This window comes from Neodiprion lecontei, chromosome 5 (assembly GCF_021901455.1).
Source record: "Neodiprion lecontei isolate iyNeoLeco1 chromosome 5, iyNeoLeco1.1, whole genome shotgun sequence".
NCBI classification, from domain to species: domain Eukaryota; kingdom Metazoa; phylum Arthropoda; class Insecta; order Hymenoptera; family Diprionidae; genus Neodiprion; species Neodiprion lecontei.
In genome coordinates, this window is record NC_060264.1 from 3347460 (window position 1) to 3374204 (window position 26745).

Below are 26745 nucleotides of genomic sequence, written 5' to 3' on the forward strand. Positions count from 1 at the left end.
TTTCCGTACTCGCTTCTTTTATCGACCATACGCTGCATGTCGTTCGTATATTATTCACAGTGAGTTTTGTGGGAATACACTAAGCGAATAACGTTGCACAGCCGGTTTTTTTAACCATAAGGTATCAATACTTAGCCATGTCCCGAATAGTCAAAGCCTGTGTATGGAGATCTGAATTCTTGACTAACGACTCACGTGATTTCACTACGGCTGCTCGGCAGCGACTGATCTGCGCTACGCTCGGAATCAAGTCTCAACCGGTTGGAAACGCCATGGAAGCTGGGCAGAACGCGTTCAGAAGTTTGAGAAATTGCCGTTGCACGAGGCGTCAGGCGTTAAGTGAAATTTTTTGGCGACTTCCAACCGAATAAAATACGTTGACCAAAGATATATTATATATACTTTATTTTCTGCGGGTTTAATTAGCGGAAAGAGTCCTGAAAAAACGATTCTGAGATGAAAAGTTGCTGAGCTCTGAAAATTGCTAACAAAGGAAGGCTGGTACGCCCTTGGAGTTTTTCAGTCGAAATGTGGCCGATTTCGGAAAATACTTAAATCAATTCTTTGATACACTATATGGACGTAATTTTGGGAAAGGAATCGATTGCGCGTAGTCCAAATACGCCATCAGCTACTTCATTTCACTTCTTCATATTCTCCATTTTTTCACACTTTCAATTTACAGTCCTAGATTTTTGAATTCTCAGAATAAAAATGTAATTGAGATCCACTGACCTAACTACGTGGGTTTCGACGGGCGGCATTTTGCCGTATCCTCGGTACCTATTTTCATGAGTTTCTTCATACCGCGACAATTTACCGTCCTGTTAATTTGACGCCCGTGAAAATCCAGCTATAGATTCCGACGCGAGACTGGCATCAAAACAGCAACGATTAAAAAGTTAACGTTGCAATGCACAAGGCTTAGACATTGTTAAAAATATAAACGTATGAATAAAATGGTTCCTGAGAATTTATTCATGAATCTGGTTTTTTCTCTCCTCGCCTCCTTCTAGCGATAAAAAGAAAATATTTCTAATCTTCGACGGACATCTGACTTGCCGTTTCCGACACTGTCCAAAGCTTGGACATTTTGTCGCCATCATAGCGACGAGGTTGTGATCGGGGTGGATCGCGACATAAATCGTCGTTTACGGCGACAGGGAGGCACATCTCTCCCTCAAAAGTGTACTCTTGTGTGGAATCTTTAACACCTTAGTTTCGCATACAAAAATCTGGTATCGCCTTTCTGGAGGTTTTATACTTTGGAACTGTCGAAGATGGCTTATTGAAAAGATGAAGGGCCTGCACCAAAGCTACGTTTCTCCACAAGGAGGAGACCATATCTCTGCCAACTACAATACACTTGGTCGTAACTACGGTCGATTCAACGATGGAAAAGAAATCACGATTACCGCAGTCGTCCTCCAAGGGGACGACTGGTGATGCTAAAAAGAACCAAGGTGCGTGTCATCGTTAGCTCCGACTTACATGTTACGTACATATATGCACACCTGCTTACTTTCCGCGAATAATTGCACACGTCACGTGACAACACGAGTCTTTAATGTTAAGTCATCGGAATATAAGTGTACGTGATTTTTGAATCGATAGATTAAAACTCAGCACTTTACCAACAATTTGAAGAATTGTACGTATGTCTGCATGATATTCGCAAGTTTATTTACATTCCGTGACTTACAACTTTTTTTCCAGATATCGTAAACACCAAACTATTTCCGAGAAGCTCACGGAAGCGCGAACCAATAGGAACCACAAATTTGCCGAAAAATGAACAATCTCGAAAATCCTATGTACCAAAAGGAAAAAATCACGATAAGAGACCAAAACCTAAAGGACAGTATCATGGCAGTCCAAAGGAGGATACCAAGGTTCGTCACATAGGAAGTTGATCCTTCTAAAAATCCTCAAAAAGTGGCAAAATAATATGAAAGCTTTATCTGCCCTGAAGCACTATTATTCATTGACGAAGACGATTTTTTCTTGACCTTAGTGACTTGTTGACTAATATTATTCTTGGATATGAAGGTCAGACAACAACAACAAGATTCAAACTCAAACTCAAACCTCTTGATTCAAACTTACAACGGCCGTCGTGTGTTTTATTTTATTAAATTAACAATAAGGATGAAGGCTTGGGAGCTACGTATCGCGATCGCAGTGTGTTTTGGTTTTTGTTTTTTTTGTCTTATTCTATTAACCAACACGCATTCACCACTTAATAGTGGTCCCTTTCGTCTGGAATTGAAAGTGTCAAACCACACCAGGTAATTCCTCTCACTTATAGTGCATAAACATCCTGGTTTATTATCTAAACTATTCATGTTATTGTTATCATTGAGTTGTACATTATTTTATTATTTCTGTTCGTGACAGATGGTTTAAATAAATTTGTTCTGAGGAGGGCCTCCATCAGGGCTGAAACGTAAACACAATAAAAAAGTGTTTTGTCGTCTGACCTTCATATCCAAGAATAATATTAGTCAACATTATTCATCGACACTGTTGAGGTTACTCAGATAACGCTTATCTATTAGGTTGTTAATTTCGTGCAGTGCTCAATGAATTTCTCACGCAGAGAAATATTATCAGTTCACGTTTATCATTTTATGTTCATTTGAGATAATTAGTAGCAGTGTCATAATGAATTTGATTTGCCAGGTAGAGGAAAAAGATGTAGCCGAGTATGGCTCGGTCATGGTCCAAGGAAGTAGGAAGCAGAATTTGAATCATCTGTTGAATTTTCACTACGAGCCGCGGGATATACGCGGCGTGTCAAACACACGGAATCTGGGCAGGTTCATCAACAAGTATAATCAAAATAGCAATCGTTGGCTTCCACCCGTGCAACGGCGTAAATACAACACGGAACAGTTTTTACAAGCCAAGTACGCATAAATAACAAAGATTTTTGTTTTCCAACGTGGCCACAAATTTTTGGGAAAAAATATTGTATAACATTTTCAGGTTTTCAAAATATGTAGCCACCCTGTTTTTTCATTCATACATATTTTCACATATTTGTCGAATATTGGAGAGAAAATACAACAGCATAGGCCGACAACGGAGCTGTCACCATTTTTTTTTTTTTTTTTTTTTTTCACGGACAGCCTCATAGTCAACATATTTCTCTTTTTAGTATGTAAAAATGCTTTACCTTAAATCAGACCACATTAAGCTCCACTCCCTTGGTCTTGCAATTATTTTCACCCCTTTATATTGCTCTTTCCAGCTGCCAGTTTGTTGTGAAAAGTGACGGTGATTATACAGCTTATCTCGCTGATCCTGATACCCTGGTTCAATGGAATTTGATTGAACAAATTGTAAGTTTTTATTTACTTTTCAGTACTATCTATTCACATTACAAACAACCGTTAACTTTTTAGAGACTGGCAATGGGCGAGTCACACTATTTCGTGAATTACCCAGTGTAATCATGGTAGTTTAGTAGTTTTCCGAAATGTATCTGGTCCTGTAAAATATTTGGTTCTGACAGTTAACTTGTGTACCTCTTTATGTGTTCACAGAGAGTCCACAGCTCGGAGATCTTATCTTGTCCAATTTGTTTATGTATGCCTGTTGCTGGCAAGATGACTCGCTGTGGTCATGTATACTGTTTGGCATGTATTCTCCACTATTTAGCAATATCAGATAAGCCTTTGTGTCCCATTTGCGGAAAATACATTGACAAATCTGACTTAAAAAGGTGCATAATCTTGTAGTTGGATTATTGAATTTTATCTCTTACCGAATGAAACAATTTTATCAGAAAGAATACATTCTTCACTGAATCATCCTTAATTCCAGCTTTGTACAAATTACACAAAAAGTATGGAATGTTGACGATACTGTAACTTTGCGTTTGATGCGTCGTGAAAGAGGATCATTGCTTGCAATTCCTGTAGGAGATTCTTTTCAAGCGGCTTCCCCAACCACATTTTTCACATTGCTCCAAGATGACCCTAATATTATTTACTCAAAGTTGTTGCTTGCCGACTTCAATAAGGTAACATTATCTAATCTCTCATAATTGTGCCACAGTTTTTATTTATTCTGCTCGTTCCTTAAAAACATGTAATCGCCTTTTTATTCTCATAGATTATAGACATCATAGAGTGTGAACGTGTTCAGCTCCAGCTTGAACTAGCAGAAGATGCTGAGTCTTCAGAAAATTACTACATTGAACAAGCTCTCAGGGAATTGGCTACAAGAGAACAGGAGCTTTTTGCGAAGGTCTGTCACGACCAACCTACGTGAAGAAATAGTATAAAAATACTATGAGAAATCGTTCACTATAATTCCGATTGTAAATAACCAAAATTCGATTTTTACTCATCTGTACTGTTCCTGGACAGGCAACATACTGTAGTTTGGATCGCGAAGCTGCAGAGAATAAGATAAAAGAGGATGTCAAGGAAAGTCAATCAAAAAGTGAGATAGAAGTTGGAGAAAAAGAATCAGAATCGAGTAAAGATTCGGCTTGTGAGTCCGGAGAAATTCTCGTACCATGTGCTCACGATTCCATCTCCAAACGTCAAACTTTGACTGCTTTGCCGAAGTTTTTTTACTTCTACCAAGGTGAGTACGTGAACTTGATTAACTGAATTTACCGACTATTGTGGATGTTTCGTTCCAGCGGATGATGGGCAGCACATTTACCTGCATGCGATGAATGTTAAAATGCTGGAGCTGCAATACGGTAGTTTGGAAAATAGCCCTTCCACTGTAACAGGAAAGTTGTTGGAAAAAGAAACTTGTAGTATGACTGAAGAGCTGAGACGCAGATTACGTTACCTTTACCACCTGCCCCTAACTTGCCAATTTGGGATTGCTGAGATTCAACTAAAGCCTCCCATAATATCGAGAGCAAATCTTTCGGTTTTCAATGGTAAAGGCTCAAAATTAATTTGTCATCGAATTAAATAACGTGCCCAATAATTATGTTTGTTATAAACGCGGAAAATCGAAACAGGCAGACAATTTATTAAAACTCAGCACCCATACCTGATACATTATTCTTCCATGGTATTACAGCGCAACTTGTGACACGTAAGAATCGACGACTGCGTCGTGAACGTGATGAACAGTACAGGGAGAAAAGGATCATGGAAGAAGAAAACAAGCGCATTGGAAAGTACCCGACTCCGAATGTGCATATTGAGTCTCACCGTCATTTTCCTCGATGGCAATCAAATTCACCATCTGTAGAGTAATAACGAGCTTTAATAATACCGATGATGTATTCAAGTGCTTATGTAGCTAATAAAATGTATATAATTGTTGATGCTGCGATAATCAAATAGCTCATATCATATTTATCAGGTTGAATATTCCATCTTCACCGGAATCCGTAGTGTCCAGCGTAGCAAGCAGTCCAACAATGCAATCTTTGAACATGGATTTGGCAACTGCAGATTCCCGTGACAGTGGACCATCTTTTGCAGAGATGTTACGTACTACTGGATCACAAGGTTCATCGAAAATCAATGTGCCTGCATCGTCTGCTTGTAATTGGCCTCAGCAAAGAGGTGCTGCACTCACATCAATTTCAGACAGTGAAGAGGTTGAAGGGTATGCTCCAGCTCCATCCTACAGTCAAAGCTTTAGCGATGCTTTGGCAACAGCTTTAGAACACACAGAGCTACAGCCTACAGGTGCGTCACATGTTGAAATATATCTGGAAGATAAAAATATCGATTGCAATATAGTGTATTTTTTGAAGCTCTAGTTCTTCCTTGTTTAGAGTAATCTGATGTATTTCAATTTATTTCAGGAAGCAGCAAAAGTCATGACAGTGCTTCTGGAAAGAAAAAGAAAAAGAAAAAGAAAGGAAAAGCAACAGTCCTCTTCGCTACAAACATGGCTCGTGCATCATAGATGCAACTGTGCAATTTAATTGCCTATTCTTCTTGACGGTCTTTCCCTGGCATTGTTTTGCCATTATGGCGGATTATCGATCTTGGTTCAAATACATGTATATTATTTTCAAAAATCATGGCATCAATATACCTAATTTTTATTTAAGTAACATGTAAAAATGGACGAATATTTGATGTAACTATTATGTCCACATAAATATGATTAATTTTGGTTTGGATACATGAAAATACTCCTTTCATTACCCACGAGAACGAGTAATCATCAACAAATGATATTGGTACGAAATTTATTCCATCGCTTTATTGGAATCATTTCGGCATCATGACACTTTTAAACTTCAAGGATATGTTATCGCTACTAAGTGGCAAAATATAAAAAAACAATTCCTCAGATTAGAAAGGTAAGTCAATTGAAATTAAGGAGCCACTCGTGCGAAGTTTTATTATTTGTTGAAAATTGTAGTATTAGAAAATCTTTTCATAAATTGTTGGATTATGGTAGTATAGGCTTTTAAAATAGATTTTAGCCTCCTGTGATGAAAGTGTATGCGCAAAGAATTTTTGGTAGCGGTGGGCAGAATCTCTTTCGAAAGATTCCTTCGAAACTATACATTTTCATTGGAGGTTGAATCTTTTTTCAAAACCTATACTACCATAATCTAAAAATAGGTAAACGGATTTTCTTATACTTTTTTTTTAGTCAGTTAAGAAGAAAATTTCAAGTTATAAATTTTGGCCAATGAAGCAAAAGTAATGGAAAATTTGACAGAGGTTACATCATGTAATGAATGTTGAATTGATCGAACTTATTTCTGTCGACTTTAACTGTATCGCCAATCTAATTGCTTAAATTTTTGTTTCGACACTTTTTCTGATAAACGATTAGTGTGAATGTGGCCTTGAATAACGTACGTATTTTTTTTTCTTCAAATTGCTATAAATAATTACATAATTGAGAAGAAAAAGAAAAGGATTGTTTGATTTGTTGTGATGCAAGGATGTTGATTCAACAAAGCATGATTGTGTTTGCATGTTCATTTATTTATTTATTTAGTTACTTATGATTGGGTATTCATGAGACTGACTGATTCAAGGCAGTGTCAAAATGAAAACTGTTTTCAGTAGAGATGGCTACCAGGTGACGAGGTTTAATCGACCTCTTCGATCGTAGGTCCCGATGCGCCACCGGCGCCTGGTGCAGCTCCTGCACCTCCAGGGGCAGCGCCACCAGCTCCTGGGAAACCACCTGGCATTCCTCCCGGAACTCCTCCAGCTCCCTGGTAAAGCTTGGTAACAATTGGGTTACAGATGCCTTCCAGTTCCTTCTGCTTATGCTCATACTCTTCTTTGTCAGCTAGTTGGTTGGCGTCAAGCCATTTAATGATGTCGTTGCATTTGTCAAGGACTACCTGTTTGTCACTCGCGCTGATCTTGTCCTTGAGCTTTTCATCTTCTACTGTACTCTTCATGTTAAAGCAGTACGACTCCAAGCCGTTCTTAGCAGAGATAGTTTCCTTCTGCTTCTCATCCTCACTACGATACTTTTCTGCCTCGTTGACCATTCTTTCAATGTCTTCTTTGCTCAAGCGTCCTTTGTCATTAGTAATAGTGATCTTATTTTCTTTACCAGTCGATTTGTCAACAGCAGATACATTCAGGATACCATTAGCGTCGATGTCAAAAGTTACTTCAATTTGAGGAACGCCTCGGGGTGCCGGTGGAATCCCGCTGAGCTCAAACTTTCCAAGTAGATTATTGTCCTTAGTCATTGCTCGCTCACCTTCGTAGACTTGGATGAGTACACCAGGCTGATTATCGGCATAGGTAGTGAACGTTTGTGTCTGCTTAGTTGGAATGGTTGTGTTACGCTTGATAAGTGCAGTCATGACACCGCCGGCAGTTTCGATACCAAGAGAAAGGGGAGTAACATCTAAGAGAAGAAGGTCCTGCACTTCCTCTGACTTATCTCCATGGAGAATGGCAGCTTGGACAGCCGCTCCGTAAGCTACAGCTTCATCAGGGTTGATAGATTTATTCAGTTCCTTGCCATTGAAGAAGTCCTGCAAGAGCTTCTGAATCTTAGGGATACGAGTGGAGCCACCAACCAGAACAATGTCGTGAATCTGAGACTTGTCCATTTTAGCATCACGAAGGGACTTCTCCACAGGTTCAAGAGTACCACGGAAGAGGTCTGCACACAATTCTTCAAATCGAGCTCTTGTGATGGAAGTGTAGAAGTCAATTCCCTCAAAGAGAGAATCAATCTCAATGCTGGCTTGGGTGGATGAGGATAGTGTGCGCTTCGCTCTTTCACACGCTGTGCGAAGTCGACGTAGAGCACGTTTGTTCTGGGTCAGATCTTTCTTGTATTTTCGCTTGAACTCTTGGACAAAGTGGTTCACCATGCGATTGTCAAAATCTTCTCCACCAAGGTGAGTGTCACCAGCAGTCGACTTGACCTCGAAGATTCCATCCTCGATGGTAAGGATGGATACATCAAAAGTACCGCCGCCAAGGTCAAAAATGAGAACATTACGTTCTCCAACAGCTTTCTTGTCAAGTCCATAAGCAATGGCAGCTGCTGTGGGCTCATTGATAATTCGCAGTACGTTCAGACCTGAGATGGTACCAGAGTCTTTGGTTGCCTGACGCTGCGAGTCGTTGAAATAGGCGGGAACAGTGATCACGGCATTGGTGACGGTTTTACCAAGGTATGCCTCGGCAGTTTCCTTCATCTTAACCAGGACCATTGAGCTCACTTCTTCTGGGAAGAAAGTCTTCGTCTCTCCTTTGTATTGAACTTCGATTTTGGGTTTTCCACCATCACTAACAACGGTAAATGGCCAGTGTTTCATGTCTGCCTGAACTGTGAGGTCCTCAAAGCGGCGACCGATCAGTCTTTTGGCATCTATGGGAAAATGTCATATTTGAAAATTTTATACTCACAAACATTACCTGACGAACGTTGAAGAGTTGAACAAAATTTCAGTTCAATCGTGAGTAAAATTTAATCATTATAGGGTCCGTAGATTGCTATTATAGAATAAAATTAAAATAAATTACGAAAAAAGCGTAGCAGAACCAAATAGAAAGTTTCAGGTATTTTCTCAATTTTTCAATGTACTCATACCCTCACACAGTGAAATGTTGTGGCATGCAAGGTGATTTGAAGTAACAAAGTCCAGTACTTACCAAAAATTGTGTTGTTGGGATTCATGGCGACTTGGTTTTTCGCGGCATCTCCGATGAGACGCTCGGTGTCCGTAAAGGCAACATAGCTGGGTGTAGTTCGATTTCCTTGGTCATTGGCGATGATTTCCACCTTTCCATGTTGGAAAACTCCTACACAGGAGTAGGTGGTGCCAAGATCGATACCAACTGCAGGTGCGTTAGCCATTTTATGGTTCTAAAAAAATTATCGAAAATCGTTAGCTTCCATTTTGCGAAAAATGAACAGACAAGACTAGGCAGGTTGCCTGGGATATCGATGCGACAAGGGATTGACGTGATATTTTACGATTACAACGACGATATTTCAAGACCTTTTTTATATATCCTACCTTTGTTTCGTTTGTGTAGTTAAGTGGTTAGAGCTCGAAGAAGTTTTCCGTACAACGATTCGCAACGTGAGTGACGAGTCAGGAACCTCGCCCGTTATATTATACGGCGGAAGGACGCTTCTGGAAACTTCTCCCACTGCGTCAGTGTTGTGAACCAATGAGAGCCTAGATTAGGTTTACCATGGGATTCTATTGGAGAGAAAACTGGTAATACGTGAATAAGCTTATTAACATCACTTGAATTAAATTGATACGAAGATGAAATTAAATATCCGTAATAATAAGTTTGATATATTTAAAGCACAGACATATATCACTAGTTTGTCAATTCGTGTTTGTTTTCTGATGACATGGACTTAATTTTGACCGGAAAATAAAGCTGCGAATCATGGAGAAGAATCTAGAGTTTATTCATTATTTAGCACACTTCCGTAAAACCGCAATACGTGATTAATGGCGTCATTGGCATCATAAGATTAGATGTAATCCCCGGATGGACCTTGAATTTAATGCCACTTGCCAGTTTATGCAATTTACCCAAATCCTAACCTTACCCTAAAGCATACCGTTACTTTTCTCCCGAGTCCATGTATCAAACTTAAGTTGTTTATTTGAATATTTGCTTGCACGAAATATCTTTCCAGTGCCAAATAAGGACGCTGAACCATCGCTGAACCTGACGTTGAAGGTCGATCGAGGCTTCTTGAATCTTCGCCTTCTGTTCGACCACCTGAGTGTCTGACGCATATACCAATGTGTACAAGGATAATTGTGGATAATCACATGAACTGTGTATCATATATACAGGCCTCTGAAGAATACCCTTTCTCTACTGTTTCTAGTCATATGATTTCGCCAAAAATGGCACACGCTTTACGTGTATGTGCAAAGCAAAATTGCGATGTTACGGAAAAGGAAGCAATTCGAAGCATTACGCATCATGGAATCGCTGTGACGTCACAAGTAGCAAGATCGCTAATGGCTATGCGATACATGAACCTCGCGCTTCGTACGACATTTACTATCTGATACAAGATGGCCGCGCGGTTTGGAATTTTCATTCCAGGACTCTTTATTCGTTGCTCCACACGAACAACCGCTAGCTGCTCGCTCAGTTCGTTGTGTTCAGCGACGAATAAATTAGATCCCCCCCATCCCCACCTGTGTGTTGGCATTCGTAGAGGTATGCATTTTTCTAGCTCGGCAAACTTGAAAAAGTTCAGGAATTTTTTAGGTAATTCACGAGTCATTTATATGATTCTATATCAAATTATATCGTATTTTTGTATCGTATACTTGTTTAAAAGTAGTAGCGCAACTTTCCTTCACACGTGTTTAAAATAGATGAATTTTATTTCGAGACACTATGAATTGAGACCATGAAGTAAAAAGGGTGGTGATGCCACTGCTTATCTTTCTATATGCATGAATGTATATTTGCATACATGTATGTACACATGTGTGTACGATCACGCAACAATATCGTACGCAAATATACAATAATTTTGTGTAGAACAAACAATTGAAGACTACACTTATGGTGTACTACAGTCACCAATGCATGAGAACATATTCGTATACATTTATGGACAAAAATTGATGTACATGCATACACAAGTCAGTAAATGATTTAATAATTGAAATTAGAACTACTGATTTCATACGAATTTTCAAATATGCAAGTTTTCGCGCCATGTGGGTGACGTGACACGATAGATCAGAAAATAGCAAAGAAAATTCAATATTGGTAACAGTATACGGTTACGATAATGACAATTAAAATATTCTATACACCATCAATTGTATTTTAAAATGATCCAATAGTACAATGATTTTTACTTCAATACTTGAAAATTACGTTCCTATTTCTTACTTGAAACACGCGCTATCTTCAAGGTGGCTACACTGGAGGGCTCTACTCAGCGTCACTGAATCAAAGGCATGAAAAAAGGGAGCGCCGGGGTGGCGGGCTGTCTGAGGCTCCTTTCGTTGGAAAAACCAATTGATGTTTATTATAATTTATACTGCAATTTTACGAAGGGTATTTTATTGTCACTGAACAAGAAATGCAGTGAGGGATTTCCATCAAATTTTATAATTTTCTAATATTCTAATGAAAACATAATCATGTGTATTGGTCCGTGTTGAGGATACAAAAACGGTGCTAGCGCTGCCATCTCATATGGGATATGAAATTGTTCGAATGAATACGTGGCCGATAGACGTATTTGACACGTAATCTCGTTCAGGAGAAATGTTCAGAGTGGTTTCCTCTCGTGGTCAACACATGCTCATAGACTCGGTTGAATTCAAAGCAGAGGACTCAAAGTTAAGTTGCCAATTCTGGGTATAGTTTTTAACAATTAAATGTATGAAAAGTGAAAGTAAATGAGTATCCGGCATCATCAGTATATTTTTCAAAATTACGTGCTTAATTACATGCCAAGCCGTGTTAAATAAATATGCGATTGTGTTTCTAACCTATCATTTAATAATTCCCCCTTTGAAGTTGGTGAACGATGAGATTAATACCAAAGGAAATTCTAATCGATCGTTTTTAAATTAATGTTGACATTTGACGGCACCTGATTGAATTTTATAAAAATGATGCTGTCATGTATGAAGGATCATTTGCTTGCGTGGCATATACATATTGCCACGTTACTTATTGCATTCAGCAATATTCCACCTGGTATCGAATGTCTGGAAGTGATATACGCAATCAATGCTGGTGGGGAGGCGCATGTCGACAGTATAGGTGTACGATATATGAAAGATCCACTAATGGGAAAAATTGGTACTGCCTCAGACTATGGAAAACAGTTAATCATAGGACGTGTCAATAGCGTAGATCAAATACTCTATCAGACTGAACGTTACCACCATAGCACGTTTGGTTACGACATACCAATAAAAGAGGATGGAGACTATGTGATGGTGCTAAGGTTCTGCGAGGTTTACTTCAATTCCCCAAATATGAAGGTTGGTGCCAAAAATATTTCTGTTGGTTTTTCCTTCTATCATATATAGGACTAATCAATATTAAATTAGACATCAAAAAAAAAAAGCAAAACTTGGATCAAGTTGACGTCTGTTGATTAGATAGAGATATGGAAGACGTAAAAGTATCAGATGACTTTCCAAATTACCACAATTGTCAGAATGACTGGCCCAAACTTACCTCAATCACTAGGGTGACCTACTAAAATTTACCACTGTATTTTTTTTTTCTTCATGCAGGTGTTTGATGTCGTATTAAATGGAGATCATACCATCGTTACGGATTTAGACATATTCGAAAAAGTTGGACGTGGAGTAGCTCATGACGAATACATACCATTCAAAGTACAAAAAGGAAAATTAATATACAATGACGAGGAATCAGACATACTTGGTGGCAAGATAAGGGTCGAATTTATTAAGGTTGTTGTACTAAATAAATTGCAGCACTGCTCGCACGTGCAAATATCAATGGAAGTCAAATGGTAATAATAATAATTTACAGGGTTACAGGGACAATCCGAAGATTAATGCCATAGCTGTAGTCAAAGGCAAATTAGAAGGTACCAATACATTCTGGCTTTATGAATATTACTTATGATGTATTGATTGAAGTATACACTTTGATGATGTAGTTTGTGTACTTATAAGTTTGTCTTCATTTTCTCAGATGTACCTCAATTGGGGCCGATCCCTCAAGAACCGGAGGAATACCGTGGCATGCAGGATGAAGAAGAAGAGGCCGTTGTTCGCAGTCGGCACACTAGTGGACCGCGCACGCCAGATCCCTACTCGATAGATGACACATCAATTTTACTTCCTATTTATGTAGCAATAGGAGCATTTATACCTCTCCTTTTCTGTTTATGCAAACTTTAATTTAGCTCCGGATAGATTCCTATTCCGCCAACTTCCTAGTTTTCATACACTTAATTAATATAAGGACATATAGAAGGCATAAAAATATGATTTTCTATTGTTAGTGAGCTATTAATATGTTGCTTGACGTACAACCCAAATTACAGAGAATTTATTGCATTGTGCTAAAGATTATATTAAATTATTTCATTTATAGGTGATAATATTGTCGGTTAGTATTTATATAATTAATGATAATTAACTTTTTGTTATTTACCAGACAGGATCAATGTCTGCAGATAGATGAACATTTGCCAATCCATACGATTGAATCTGCTTACCTATTACGTAAAGTATTCAATTAGACTGCTACAATTTCACCTTGTGATCCTAGAGAAACTTTAATTAGTTGAAAATGCTAGCTGTGAATAAGGACAATTCACACCATGTACGGAATTATTTAATAAACAGTTGTATCCAACGTGATCTCTCCGGACATGTGACCGCAACATGTTATTTTAACGGAAATTCCGAATCGAACGTGCGGTGTTTTATTTTTTCCGTTCTGCTAAGGTTTTATAGATTAATGTAACGTGATACTTTCGCCTTGTGTCAAACCAGCAACTGTTACTGTTTCCCTAAATTGTTTGGTACTCTCAAGATCCCTTTACATGTTACAGAACTGCAATTAAATTACACAAAATTCACCTTGGAAATGTTCTATTTCGAGTGTTAAACTCCTTATTCTGTTTATTATTGACCATGTGGAGGAGCGATTGAAGTTATATTTAGGTAATAACGTTATATATTTGTTATCATCAGGTTCTAGATAACTGTGTAATTGATTGCTTGATGGCCACGTCAATTGTGGAATCATCATAGTATTGACAGTATCTAAAATTAGCTATCAAAAATAAGAAAATGTAATTTGCCCGTTGTGCAGGGCACAATTTGCCATGATTAGCTTTTCAAGTGAAATCAGGTATATTATAGTAACGTGGACATAAATGTTTGGAAATTGTCGAGAATCAATTCCAGGGTATCGTACCTCCAAACTGTTCTTGCACCGAATTGATTATGCTAGTTCTCATCTTGGGAAAACGAACAGTCTACAAGTTGGAGCTGCTGAACTGATAAAAGCGCATTATAATTATCAGTGCCACGAGTTTACATTCGCATGTATTTGGTGACAAGTAACAAGATATGATCTTTTGTTGAGTAATATATTGTATAATTATAATGGAAGGACAGACGATATTGATAATTTTGATGCAATCTACCTACTTATGTAACTTGTAGCTATGTAAACTGTTGGTGTACACCGGGGGTATTTTCCGTTCGCCTCGCAACGCGCGTTTTCGCTCGAGTCTACTTGCACGGTGAATGACGAGGCGCCGATACTCTCAAACCGCAACTATATTTATATCAGCAAAATGTGGAAGTTGGAGATTAGATTCAACGTTTCCTTACGAATAATGAACTACAAATACACGATTGAATTCGATGTTTCTTGAAAAAAATAATTACCTGCAAGTATACCTACGCTCATGCTTAAACAGAAAATCTGTAATTTTTACCGGTGAATTTAAATGTCTACTTCTTATGGTGAAGTTCAATCAGTCAGGTCCAGTAAAGAGTATTGTCTCGTCAATTCCTAATCTGTAAATGCATCTGCTTTTGAGACTAGTATATTAATTCGCTATTAACTAACTCAATACGCATTTTTAAGGTGCTCTACAGGATCTAGGAAACATTTGTGATCAGGACTTATCGTTTTTCATCATTAAAAATGCACTTAATAACGCAGGGCTTGCACAATGTCTGCATAAATTTAAAATTAGTGAAAAGATATCAAAACATCTCACAACCAGGGATTCGTTATTTGTCATGCTCTTCATCAGCTGTTCGAATGCGACGTTCATCTGTTGAAGTGATTTTCACATTTGCCTGTATGAATTCATCTATAATCAACTTTAATACACGTGTACTTTGGTGTATCGCGATACGATTAATTGATATGTCGCGTCACGTCACTCAAGCCCAGTACTGCGTATAAGTTATTTCAAATGAGTTACAATATGCCCTGTGAAACGCATTTCATATGCACATGCGGACCAATCAACTAGCCTACAGGATTAATTCAATTATTTCAAATCCGCAAAGATAGTCGGTGAGATGGACAGAGAGGACTGTGATCAGTTTATGACAGAGGATGCAGCCCTACAAGCGCATAGTGACATTACGAATTAGAGATAAGGATAGCCAAATGAAAAATAATAAGGGAATAATAGTACATAGGTATAACACGCACAGATTTTGTCTGTGGCAAAAGGAATAAAAGAGACGATGGTTGGATAAAAGATAATTCATGTATTTCCGCATTCAATCTGAATGCACTTGTCTGTAACCCATTCGACGATGGCTTGACGATCGCCGTTCTTTGGAGATAGGATGATGATCAAGACGTTCGATAGTTGGGGAATGAAGGCGTGTGCATCGCAACTTTGCAACTTCTAAGTACCTGCTCGGTACAGGGTCCAATCCTTATACCATTATTATCTAATCTGTAAAATGAAGACTCATGCCGTCTAAGCTCAACCAAGCCGGGGGCTTGGAGTTGCGTAACTGCAAGTCGTTCTTGTATAAAAGGGAGTTTTTCTGCGGTGGATCTTCAGTCGTAAAGCTCAAACAGCAGTGCACATAGGTACTGACTTTTGTAACCCAGTAGACGCTCAGTAATCTCTTTTGAAGCAAAATGGTTCAAATCGTTGGAAAGTACCAGCATGTCGTTAGCTCTCCCGAGTTCGCAGACTATCTCAAGGCTGTGGGAGGCGACGATGCTAGGATAGGGCTGCTCCTTAAAAGCAACCCATCGATAACGATTTCCGAGGCTGGCGGTAAATGGACAGTGACAGTTGGCAACGAAGGCAAGGAATCCAGTTCGGTTTTCAAGCTGGGAGAACCTTACGACGAAGTCTTGCCACAGGGCGCAACCCTGAAGGTATGTACCTTCACTACATAGATAATAAACAATACATGCATATAAACATAATACATACATGTAGGTAAGTACACGTTAGTGACTTCGAGTGAAGTGGTGTTACTTAAACCGTGCTTCTTCGCTGGTGGTGTAGAATTGTTAGCATGCTATAATAAAGTAACAATATACACCAGTGCACTCATTGAGCAAATTTTGTCGTAAAAGTACAGTATAGTCGATATCTGAAGTTATACGTCATACACGTACAGTTATAGACGTACAGTTTCCGGCGCGAGGATTCATATTTTTCAAAAATGAAAGAAAATGCAAAAATGCGGTACAAGTTAGAATATGCTTGTGATTTTCTTTGCAATTAGTTGCTAATATTATCAATATTGAAACAAATGCATACCTTTTATTGCAGAGCGTAACGAAACGCGAGGGCGACAAGTTCATCACTGAGTCAACAGTACCCGACGGTAGGAGGGGTCTCAGAACTTACGAATTCACTGACGCCGGTATCACCGTGGTAAGTTTTTACATCAGGTTTATCGGTATCGGTTCGAAAAAGATGTAACATCAAGCTTTTCAATGGTCAATTGAACCATGTCAGTAAAATTAGAGACAACGGGCACTGCACTAATCATTTTTAAGTAATATTGATTGTTTTTACGGATTAAACTATCTTACAGCTGATGTGTGTACTTGCCCGTGATAATTTCTCTGACATGTAGTGATTTTTGTAAATTGTTGGGTAACATTTCAAATCTTTGGTAAATGTAACTATTAAACACCTTGAAATTGGACATAATATATAGGGTAGATCTCTTGAAAGCGCCGATTCCGAGCCACGCGGTTATCGCCAGCGTCAACTCATGAGCAACTTTTACTTCACAACGAGCCAAGCGTGGCGGACAAATTCTTCGAACGAAAACTTGCGCTTTCGAGAGACCTTCCCTGTATAGGCGATGAATTATATGATTCGACTATTGAATCAAATTTGTGTTTTTCAGCATCTGGTTGACGAGAAGAGTGGCGTTAAGGCCACGCGTACTTACAAGAGGGTTTAGATTGATTAGTCATCGGCTAAAGTATATACACCTTCGCTACAAACGGATGCCGGACTCGGACACGTCTCTACCGATATAAACATATGTATAGATTTTTCAATGTGTATCAATAAATAGTTTCATACCGTGCAATCTACATATGTATAAATTTCCTTATCATTGTGCCTCTACCCAAAGTTACTTAAAATCCTATATAATTACACGTACCGATTAGGCTGTACCGTTTCAACATAAGGGGGTGCAGCCTGGTCAATTTCGATGTTGACGCATATATCTTCAAATATCGAAGTCCATGTATCTCAAACGCGAAAAAGGGCTTAAGAGCTACATTCTACACGCAATTATAAACGAAACCACGTCCAATAAATGTTCATTTGACGCGGAAATTAAGAAATCTCACGAATTCTCTACGAATTTACTATCGCGATTTCGTAGAATCCGTGCCATTTCTTTATTTCTGCGCCGAATAAAAATGTATCGGCGTCTTTTTGTTCAGAATTGTGTATATAATGGGACTGTTTAGCCCTTTTTCGCGCTCAAGATACGTAGACTTTGATGTTCAGAAATATATACGTCAGCGTCGAAATCGACCAGCGCACTCCCTTAATACGACATAACACTATACGTTAGACACTTCGTAAAACCAATAGGTATTAACTGCCGTTAATCGTATATACGTGGACTCACTTCAGAAGCGATCGGCAAATTTTCACCCCCCCTCCCCCCCACACAAATATACTGAATTTTGGTATCTCATTGCAGCTGATTGTGCTGATTGATATGCATCAAGATATTGTACAACGAAAAACGTTCTATACACCGATTCCAGTGATCTTTTAATCCCGAATAGTTAGTCATATATAATTTAAACTACACGTATAATTTATGAGGAATACATCAGACACAAATCTAATTGATTTCACGTGTTGCTGGGTGAGATAAAACGTGCGCTGTGTCACGATACATGTACCGATACTTTATTCCACAGACGTGTCGACTCATTTTTTTTTTAACATTGACAGATCAAAATCTCCTGATAATTGTTGATCACGAGTTGAAATTTTTGCATGCACCGAAAGCTTAAAGGTATGCCAAAGTTACATGTGTGCACGTATTTGAATATGCATAGTTGCATCGTGGAATAATATACATACATATACATATATATTTTTTTTTTTATAAACTTTATTACATTTTTTTATACTGCTCGAATTTATTAATTAATAAGGTATCACATTAAATCATAAAGGTGCGGTACACTGATGGTAATACGTATATGGTGACGAAAATAATCCGTATGTACTCAACTTCGGTAGGAACAAACAAAATAAATAGGACTTTCATTATTACGATATACGATGATTAATTATCATTTATAACATGCACATATAAAATTAAAAAATATAAAAAAATCATCCAGTTTTGCTATGTCATTATGATATAATAATGATGATAATAGTAATAATTTCACCGCCCCCATTCGTTGCGCTTAAGAATACCTAATTCGTCGTATAATGTAGGCTGGAGTCACTTTTCGGAGGCGATATCCGGGGGCGGCGTGTCTTTCTCTTATAATTCATGACTTTATGGTATTCTTTTTTTTATACTTCGATTCTATTTTTCTCATGTTTAGAAAATTTCGTTCAAATTTTTGCTTTATGAAATCTCTTCAAATAATAATTATTATACCGCACGCAGATCACCTAAAACGAGCACCTCGAAATTACGTACTCTCAAAATATTGTATCGTTATAATAATAAGTAATTCTCAAACTTGTCTGATTATTTACACAACAAAGGTTTCAAGCCTTCCTCTTTCACCGCGATTTTTCATATATCAATGCAACTCCACAGCACACCGAAGCAGTTAAGCAATAGTATATTGTGATTGTTTATATATAGCATAGGTATACTTAACTTTCTTAATTATGAATTGATAGATATTTTTTCCGTTTTTCGTTTTTTTTGTCATTTTTTTTTTTTTTTTACTTTAATTCTTACCATTACGTAAATATTATAGTATAAATTTTTACTCTTTACTTTCCTATCTACTACTGTGAATGCATTGTGGGTTTTCAATTCACTTTTCGAATTCATAAGAAAACTACAGTAGCGCGGCGTATTCTATCGGCGCAAGCTATTCCGAAATTAAGTATGCGCACTTGTGCGTAATGGTCCTTGTTGTAATACTCCGACGATCCAAGTCGTATTCAGTCAGCAGTCATGATCAGTTGATTATCAGTCGATGATGTGACCAGAGATGCATCCTTTTGCGGTACGTCTTCTTCGATAGTACTAGTTGATATTATCGTCTTCTGCTCGTGCACTTCAGTAATTCCGTTCTGGACGTGTTCGGCCTCAATTGAAGTCGTTATCGTTGTCTTTGTCGTAGAATTTTTTACCGCTGACAATTTTCCCCCTGGTCTCGTTATGGGAGCTGGTTTTTTTTGCGGCGGTGTGGTAGCTGGAGCAGCATTTTTACTCGTCAAGTTACGCTTAGCAGTGGTTGAAGTGGTGCTCGTACCCGTTACCGAAGAGCGTCCAGTTCTGGTTAGCGTTGATGCATTTGCGCGTGCTGAGGACAATTGCTTATTCGTTGTCTCTTTTGCCTGCTTGTCAGCTGCTGGCGATTTTGGCATAGCAGATTTTGGTTTTGCTACAAGTCCAGTCGCGCCGATGGTTGTAGCGGTCTTTGGACGAGGTGAAGATACAGAGGTGCTTGTTGGCTTAGGTTTTGCAGACGTAGTTGTAGCGGAAACAGACCTCGGTTTTGCTGTTGTTGTAGTAGATGAAGCAGAAGTTGGACGAGCTGTTGCTGACGGCTTCATCGTAGTCTTGGAGACAGTGGTTGACATACCTGTCGAAGAACGGGTTGTCGGCTTAGAAAGAGCTGACTTGCTGGAAGTTCTCACATCACCGTTGGCTGTAGATTTCTTGTCACTGGAAATTGGAGTAGGTTTAGAAGTAGTGCTGGATGGTTTCGACCTGGGTGCTGCTGTTAAGGATACACTGGTGCGAGTTGTTGACGTCTTGGTCAGAGAAGCCACTTTCACAGGAGCTTTTGCCGCTGGAGATTTATTAATTGTGCCAGTGACAGACGTTTTGGCAGTCTCCAGATGTTTGGGACGAGATATAGTGCTACCGGTAACTGCTTTTTTTGGTGCTGAAGCTCCAATCACTCGCTGAGCTGCACCAACACTTTTTGTTGGAGAAGTTGGTGTTGATTTGTTTGTGAGTTTCGCCGCCGTCGTAGTTCTGGATCCTGTTTTGGCCGCAGGTTTCACCTTTGCTGTTTTTGTAGTAGGTGATGCTGTAACTGTTGCTGCAGTGGCTGCTGCTGCAACGGCAACAGACGCGGCCACAGTTGGGGACAGAGGTGCACGAGGCAATAACTCATCAGTCTTTGGCACTGCATTGTCATTCTTTTCATCTTCTCGAATTTTTGCCACTGTCTCGCTTTCTTCTAGTTCCCTAGAATCATCGTATTTCACTACAGTGCTCTTCTCAACTGAGTTTTCAACAGCTTCAGGGGCCAGGCTTTGAGATTCGGTTTTCACTTTGGGTTCCACAATTATTCCGTTTGATGGACGAACAGTATGTAGTTCAGGATTCAATTGTTTTTCCAAGCCAGTGAATTCCTGCATGGATTCGGATAGGTTCATAACTGGTGTGTCAATTTTTGGTTCTTTGTTGATAGCGTTCTCCAGAGTTTTTGGGTCCCCTTCGAACACTTCTCTTTCAGGAACAGTAGTTTCCTTATCCAGTACGATTTCCTTATGCAATTCCACCTCTGTACTGGTGTTATTTTCTGTCCGCATTTCGTCTCTTAGTTCTAGAGCTCTATCTTCTGTAACTTCCGGCTCAGAAGACAATGCTGATGTAATCTCTTGCTGTGCAATCGGCTCTGACATCAATTCTTCCGGCGCAATGCTATCGTTGCTAAGCGGAGGATGTGTGAAATTAAGCAGAATTTTGTTTTGCGCCAAATCCTCGGTCGACTTGTTGTGAAACTGTGATTCGTGCATGACCTCTTGCTTAGGAATTTCAGAATAAAGTTCTTCAAGAATTTTCTGCTTTTCAATGTCAGTATTTGGTGATTCCTGGGTTGACGTTTCATCCAGCATAAGCTTGAAATGCTCATCAGGCGAAGTATTCACCTCTTCATTGAGGCATGATTCATTCGGAGCCACGGGTGGTGTGACAGGAATACCTTCAAACGGCGTTGAAACTTTTCTTTCGTCAGCATCAAGATCTGAATGCGACTCTTCTTTTCGCGATGCAAATGCATCCCCTTCCTCAACCGGAGGTTCGCTCGTGGGTGGTGGTGATAATCGGGAGTCTTTGTTTTCGGTTTTTGTGAATGAAACATATTCAGAAACGTCCGTAACTTCATTCCGAACTGGTAAAGTCGTGTCACCTTCAGTCGCAGGCATTGGTGAATTCGGTGACGATGAAATGGCGGGCTTCGGGCAGGTTGAGATCTCGAGGTGGCTGGTGGTTTCCATGCCCGGCGAGGCTGACGTGAGAATTTCGGGAACTGGGGAAATGTTAGTTTCAATATCAATCTGCGTGGATTTACCGAGAACTTCCGCTTCACCGAGTTCTGTACAGAAAACACGCGGCGCTGGTTCTGGAGTGATGCCACTATCCAGCGTTGAGAAAGAGTCTAGAGCATGATACCCTGTGTCTCCTGAATAATTTTGTGGTGACGGTGTGTTGACAACGTTACCGGAGGCTGTACTGAAGGATGGAATCAACTCCACCATTCCAGACATCAGGCTAGTCTCATTTGCTATCAATGGTTCTGGGGAGCATGGATTGGATATTTCCGTTCCAGGCCGGTCGTCATTTTTCTCGATCTTTTCGCCCAACAGATCGAGCATTGGTTCGTTTCTACTATCCGGGAAAGCGGCTGTCGGTGGAGGGTGATCGGAGCCAGGGGTGACAAGAGTTGTGAGCTCTGGATGAAGTTCGGGTGACTGAGCAGTGAGACCGTCATTGTTTATATCTCCTGTGTTTTCCTCGTCCCCATCACCCATTAGGTCCGAGTCGTTAAGCTGGTGTACGATGTTCAAGTCACAGCCCTGGTCAAATGCGGCTTGGAAATCGCCTGGTGTTAAGGACATTGCCATAGGATCTTTGGAAATGTCATAATCTCCGCGTTCAGAACCTGCAAACGAGTCGTCTGTGATAGATATTCCAGTTCTTTGGAAATCCGTTGTTGTCATGAAGCTAGTCGTTGATTCGTCGCCGAATTCGGCTCTCGTGGATGATATTGCAGACTCATCTAAGCCATGGGGCGTTCGGTTCCCGGTTTTCTGCGGATCCATTAAGTAATCTGTGAATTCAGGCTGCAGCAAATTCTTGGTCGACTCTTCGTTCGAATTTTCGGTTTCATGGGGGCGGAGGGACACTTCAATCTGAAACTCTCCTTGACTGGGTACTGGTATATCATCCATTTCAGGGGTCTGCTTTTGGGGTGACCCTGACAGAAGGAAATCATTGGTCAAGCCTGTCCTGGTTGATAGCATTGTTGGCGGAGAAACCGGGACGAATTCCGCTGCGTTTGGATTTAATTGGAAATCCATATCTTCTTGACCTGCTTCGCTGGTTGCGAATTCCACTTGTAGTTTTTGTTTGGCACAAATCTGAAAAATTCAAATGAATAAGAATATTTCTTATGACGTACAAAGCACAGAATAATCTTAGCTTAGAAGCCTAGCAATCTGAAAGAACTTTGGTGCATGCACAAAATAATTGAAATCTATTGGTCAGCGAAATCATGCCGCGACAACATTTTCGTCTGGAAAGCAAAGCAGCCAACTTGGTCGAACAGGGGCATGAGCTGTCAAACACTTTCGTAATATATAAATACGTCATTTTTTCAATCTTCGACAAAACAAGCAGAAAATACTACACAGTTTCAAGTTTACAAATTCAAAAATAATGCTCCTTCAATGCCTGTCTATAAGTGAAAAGTATTCCATAACTTGCCAAATTTAGTTCAGACCGATTCTACTCTCTCATCATTCATGGTTTATTTACATCGTCACTATCCTGTCAATGCAAGATTTGACACATTCTAGCAAATAATGTCGTTATACTGTCACAAAAATTCCGGAAGGCTTGACAGTTTCAATGACACGCAAAAACTGATTTAATCACTACTCACATCAGAATCAATTTGCTCTGGCTTATTTATTTCCTTGTGGTGATCCTGTAAATCGTCTTTGCCAAAGTCCACAGCTTCTGGCAATTGAGTTTCGTTTGGACAATCAACTGCTTCGTTCGTAGGCTTGACGCTGGTTGTCGCCTTGTCGTTTTTGTGGTCGACCACCTCCGCAGGCGTAGTTCGCTCCTTTTCCTTGTTCGGATAATAGTTCCACTCGTCCTCAGAGTCCTCGCTATCTGCTACATTATCTGCTTCAGGTATTACTGCATGCTGATCAGGTTCTGGAGAGAGAAATCATTTCGATGACGTCTAAATCGAGGATGTATGGAATCACATTTTAGCAGGTTATTATTAATGCGGAATCATGGAGTTGGAAACTGACGATACTACACAATTGTTAGTCATGAACTGTGTCATGTTCTATACTTTTACTCATTACATGTCATGTGTACAATATAGATATAAGGATGATTCACAATATTATGTCGGCATAAAAATTAAGATAAAAAACTTTGATGCATATCGAATCGTCACCCCGAGTTTTTTGTCTCACTACGTACATTTAATTTCCTCCAATTAAAAATAGGTAGAAAAAAAAATTCTTGGATTTCCGCGGAAATCGAAGCGCCGCACCTCGAATACAACAGCGAGAAACTGAAGAGAGGGTAAGAATGGATGGGGCCTTTGCACGAGACAATAAAGTTGCGGCTCCTCGTCGTCGTAACGCCAAGCCTCCCACGCCGTTTGAAACGGCGCGCGGCAAAGGAAAAACGAAGTGTTCGTACTTTGTACGAAAAACCGGTAATTCAATGCTCCGAGTAATGATTTTTCAACATTTCATTGGGCAGTGATAAGTGGGTTCGATTGATTCGTTGTAAGTTTAGATTAAATGTGAAAGGACAAATCTGTTATTGATCAGGCCAAACATCAAAGAAAAAAAAAACTAGCCATGCAAGACGAGGCAAATATGGTCTACATTCGATCATTCTTTCGAAATATTGAAATAAGATTCGCAAACTTTGCCAAAGCCGTGACACGGACTTGACGACCTTCGACTAGAAAATGAATCGATGAAAATGACGTTATTTTCTGAATTGCACAAATGCAAAGCTAGCAAGCGCGGTAATCCGAGCATACGTAGTTCTAAGTTTCCGAAATTGGTGAAATAAAAAGTTTCACATCAGCGATAAGCGACCGTCGCCGCTTCGAGAGAGTAGTAACGCCAATCGGGGCGGACAGTTTCGTTCTTCATTTCCCTGCGACATGCAGCCTTTCTCGTCAGGCGCGCACACACGACATACCAGGTGCCGAGAAGCTAATTTTATACCTACACGCGTCTCGCTTTGGTTCTTGCTATATTCAAGGCCCGGATAGCTTCTTAGCGTTTTCAGTTGGTTGATGCTGCGTGTGGGGCCATTGCATTTACGATGTAAATCTCACCTTATCTCGTGCCAACCCGCAGCATGTTTAATTTTGATTTTCAATTTGTCATTTATATTATCACCAACGAGCCAGAAGTTAAGAGTGAAATTTTATCAAACTCTGTCAGATAATAGTAGATTGTACATCAAGGAGTCGAAGCAGGTTTTTTTTTATTCCCAACTCAACCATGACGTTCATTTTTTTTACCTGAAATATGGCATATTATTCCCTCTTTACTTTATTCCCTCATCTATGAGAAAAATAATTCCAGTTTTCTCGCGCATTTACGGAAAATATGACTTATATTTCACACAAATTAATTTATCAGTTTTAATGGTTTTCCCTTTATTTTTTTCACTTTTATCTCTGTATTATTATAAACATTCGATAATATTATACTTTTCAGACTGATAGATCACACTTACACGTAAGAGGAAACCACTTTTAAGTCAATAATGTGGCCAGAGTTGAGTCGAGAATAAATTCCTATATTTAACACGGGAATAATAGTCCATTATTTCCGCGGGTGGGTTTACTGTCCAAGCGAAGCGTACTTCTTCCGTGGTGGATGAAATCTACGGCTACCATAAGACACTTCCACCTACCAAGTTTTTCAAGATCCGTCATTATGAAGCGTATACAAAAAATGCAAACAAGTTAGCCATTTTTTTCGTTACAGTAAAAAAATTTAATATCAATTGATTATCTTGTGAATTGTTGATATTACTAATGTAGAGTAAATGCCATTGCCCCCCCCCCCCCCCCTTTCGACCTCTCTCTACGCCTCCATGCCCTAACTCCTGCTGATTTGCATCCATGCACTTCTTGTATGCGTTTTTTGGATTTTCTCTTCTTTCTTTCTAAGTCAGTAAAATGTGGCCATAGTCGAGTCGGCAATAAAGTCCTATACGTAACACAGGAATAAAAGTCGTTTATGCCCTTGTTACATAATCTATTATTACGCCGAGCGTAAGAGAGCTCTTTTTTTTTTCTACTATCGCAGAAACGATCGCTTCAAGTACGAAATGCAGACAAAAAAAAGATGAGGTTGAAGTTATTAACGTCAATGTGATGAAACATCAGGAAAAAATCATTTTTACAAAATTTTAGAATAACTTTCAAAGAGTTAGGTTTTCAAATTACGAGTTTTCAAAGCATGCGTTATGTTTTACTAAATTACAGACAATCCTAAGTTTGCAAAGTAACGATACATACAATCTTTCATAAACATTCATCGTTGCAATAGCGTTACCAGCTTCAACCTCGAAAAAAAAAATGACACGTAAGCCATACTTGCGTTACATAAATATAATTACTGTTGTTAAAAACGGAGAATACACGGACGTGCAAAAAATATCTCCCTTGTCGTTAGAGCATAATAACAATTATTTAAGTAAAACAATACTGCCTGGTTTTACCAGCCTCCCATTTGTCTCCAATATATGTACTGTCAGTCTCTACAGTTCAACTGAAATCTGAGTTGATGACGTTTGTCGAATCAGCCGTTAACGGATGTCGTTGATAAGTCATCCATTATTTTGTAACTTATATTTTACCTCGTGCATGTTGGTTTAAGACAAGTATTTTTCTTTTTTACGCCTTTTTAGTTTTTACTCAAGTACACAATTCACGTGCCACGATGTATTAAAATTTTTAAGACTTCAATGTGAATGAAATTATTCAAGGAATTCAGTTTTTGAATTGTTCAGCGAAAAGAAACTCGCGTGCATGGAAAAGCCCTTGAAAGTGCATTAAGAAGAAGAAAACAAAAAAAAAAAAGTAC

General features: G+C 39.2%; 5 protein-coding genes and 1 long non-coding RNA gene across 12 annotated transcripts in view; 4 read left to right on the top strand and 2 right to left on the bottom strand.

The window, feature by feature from the left end:
* The first annotated feature begins 1080 nt into the window (after positions 1-1080).
* LOC107217374 (RING finger protein 10) lies at positions 1081-6118 on the top strand. 2 transcript variants are annotated; one of them, XM_015654880.2, is made up of 12 exons: positions 1081-1463; positions 1717-1892; positions 2683-2909; positions 3254-3344; positions 3549-3727; positions 3829-4027; positions 4120-4254; positions 4377-4599; positions 4658-4909; positions 5056-5230; positions 5344-5675; positions 5795-6118. In XM_015654880.2, the coding sequence occupies exons 1-12, from the start codon at positions 1394-1396 to the stop codon at positions 5896-5898; spliced, it is 2163 nt and encodes a 720-aa protein (XP_015510366.2). In that variant the 5' UTR covers positions 1081-1393; the 3' UTR covers positions 5899-6118. The 2 variants fall into 2 exon arrangements, with proteins under 2 accessions (XP_015510366.2, XP_046595442.1); XM_046739486.1 differs by lacking the exons at positions 1081-1463; positions 2683-2909 and having other exon boundaries at positions 1755-1892.
* Positions 1786-26745, bottom strand: part of LOC107217186 (mucin-5AC) — a 61183-nt gene continuing 36223 nt past the window's right edge. For 3 of the 6 annotated variants that reach the window (XM_015654595.2, XM_046739484.1, XM_046739485.1), the window contains 2 exons: positions 23541-23821; positions 19287-23016 (listed from right to left, as the gene is read on the bottom strand). In XM_015654595.2, the coding sequence (XP_015510081.2) occupies positions 19579-23016; positions 23541-23821 (3719 nt within the window). In that variant the 3' untranslated portion in view covers positions 19287-19578. Of the gene's footprint in view, positions 1916-13596; positions 13709-17310; positions 17502-19286; positions 23017-23540; positions 23822-26745 lie in introns of those variants that run through there. The other 3 variants (XM_046739483.1, XM_046739482.1, XM_046739481.1) reach the window with 3 other exon arrangements.
* LOC124294452 lies at positions 1899-2456 on the top strand. Its single transcript, XR_006904320.1, has 2 exons — positions 1899-2288; positions 2398-2456. It is a non-coding gene; the product is annotated as an uncharacterized LOC124294452 (long non-coding RNA).
* LOC107217221 (heat shock 70 kDa protein cognate 4) lies at positions 6921-9528 on the bottom strand. Its single transcript, XM_015654643.2, has 3 exons — positions 9461-9528; positions 9093-9306; positions 6921-8808 (listed from the first exon to the last, which is right to left on the bottom strand). The coding sequence occupies exons 2-3, from the start codon at positions 9295-9297 to the stop codon at positions 7049-7051; spliced, it is 1965 nt and encodes a 654-aa protein (XP_015510129.1). The 5' UTR covers positions 9298-9306; positions 9461-9528; the 3' UTR covers positions 6921-7048.
* On the top strand, positions 11426-13799 carry LOC107217232 (malectin-A). Its single transcript, XM_015654653.2, has 4 exons — positions 11426-12442; positions 12701-12883; positions 12966-13023; positions 13131-13799. Exons 1-4 carry the CDS (start codon positions 12065-12067, stop codon positions 13337-13339), a joined length of 828 nt encoding a protein of 275 aa, XP_015510139.1. The 5' UTR covers positions 11426-12064; the 3' UTR covers positions 13340-13799.
* Positions 15984-17504, top strand: LOC107217115 (fatty acid-binding protein homolog 9). Its single transcript, XM_015654493.2, has 3 exons — positions 15984-16319; positions 16723-16827; positions 17312-17504. The coding sequence occupies exons 1-3, from the start codon at positions 16074-16076 to the stop codon at positions 17366-17368; spliced, it is 408 nt and encodes a 135-aa protein (XP_015509979.1). The 5' UTR covers positions 15984-16073; the 3' UTR covers positions 17369-17504.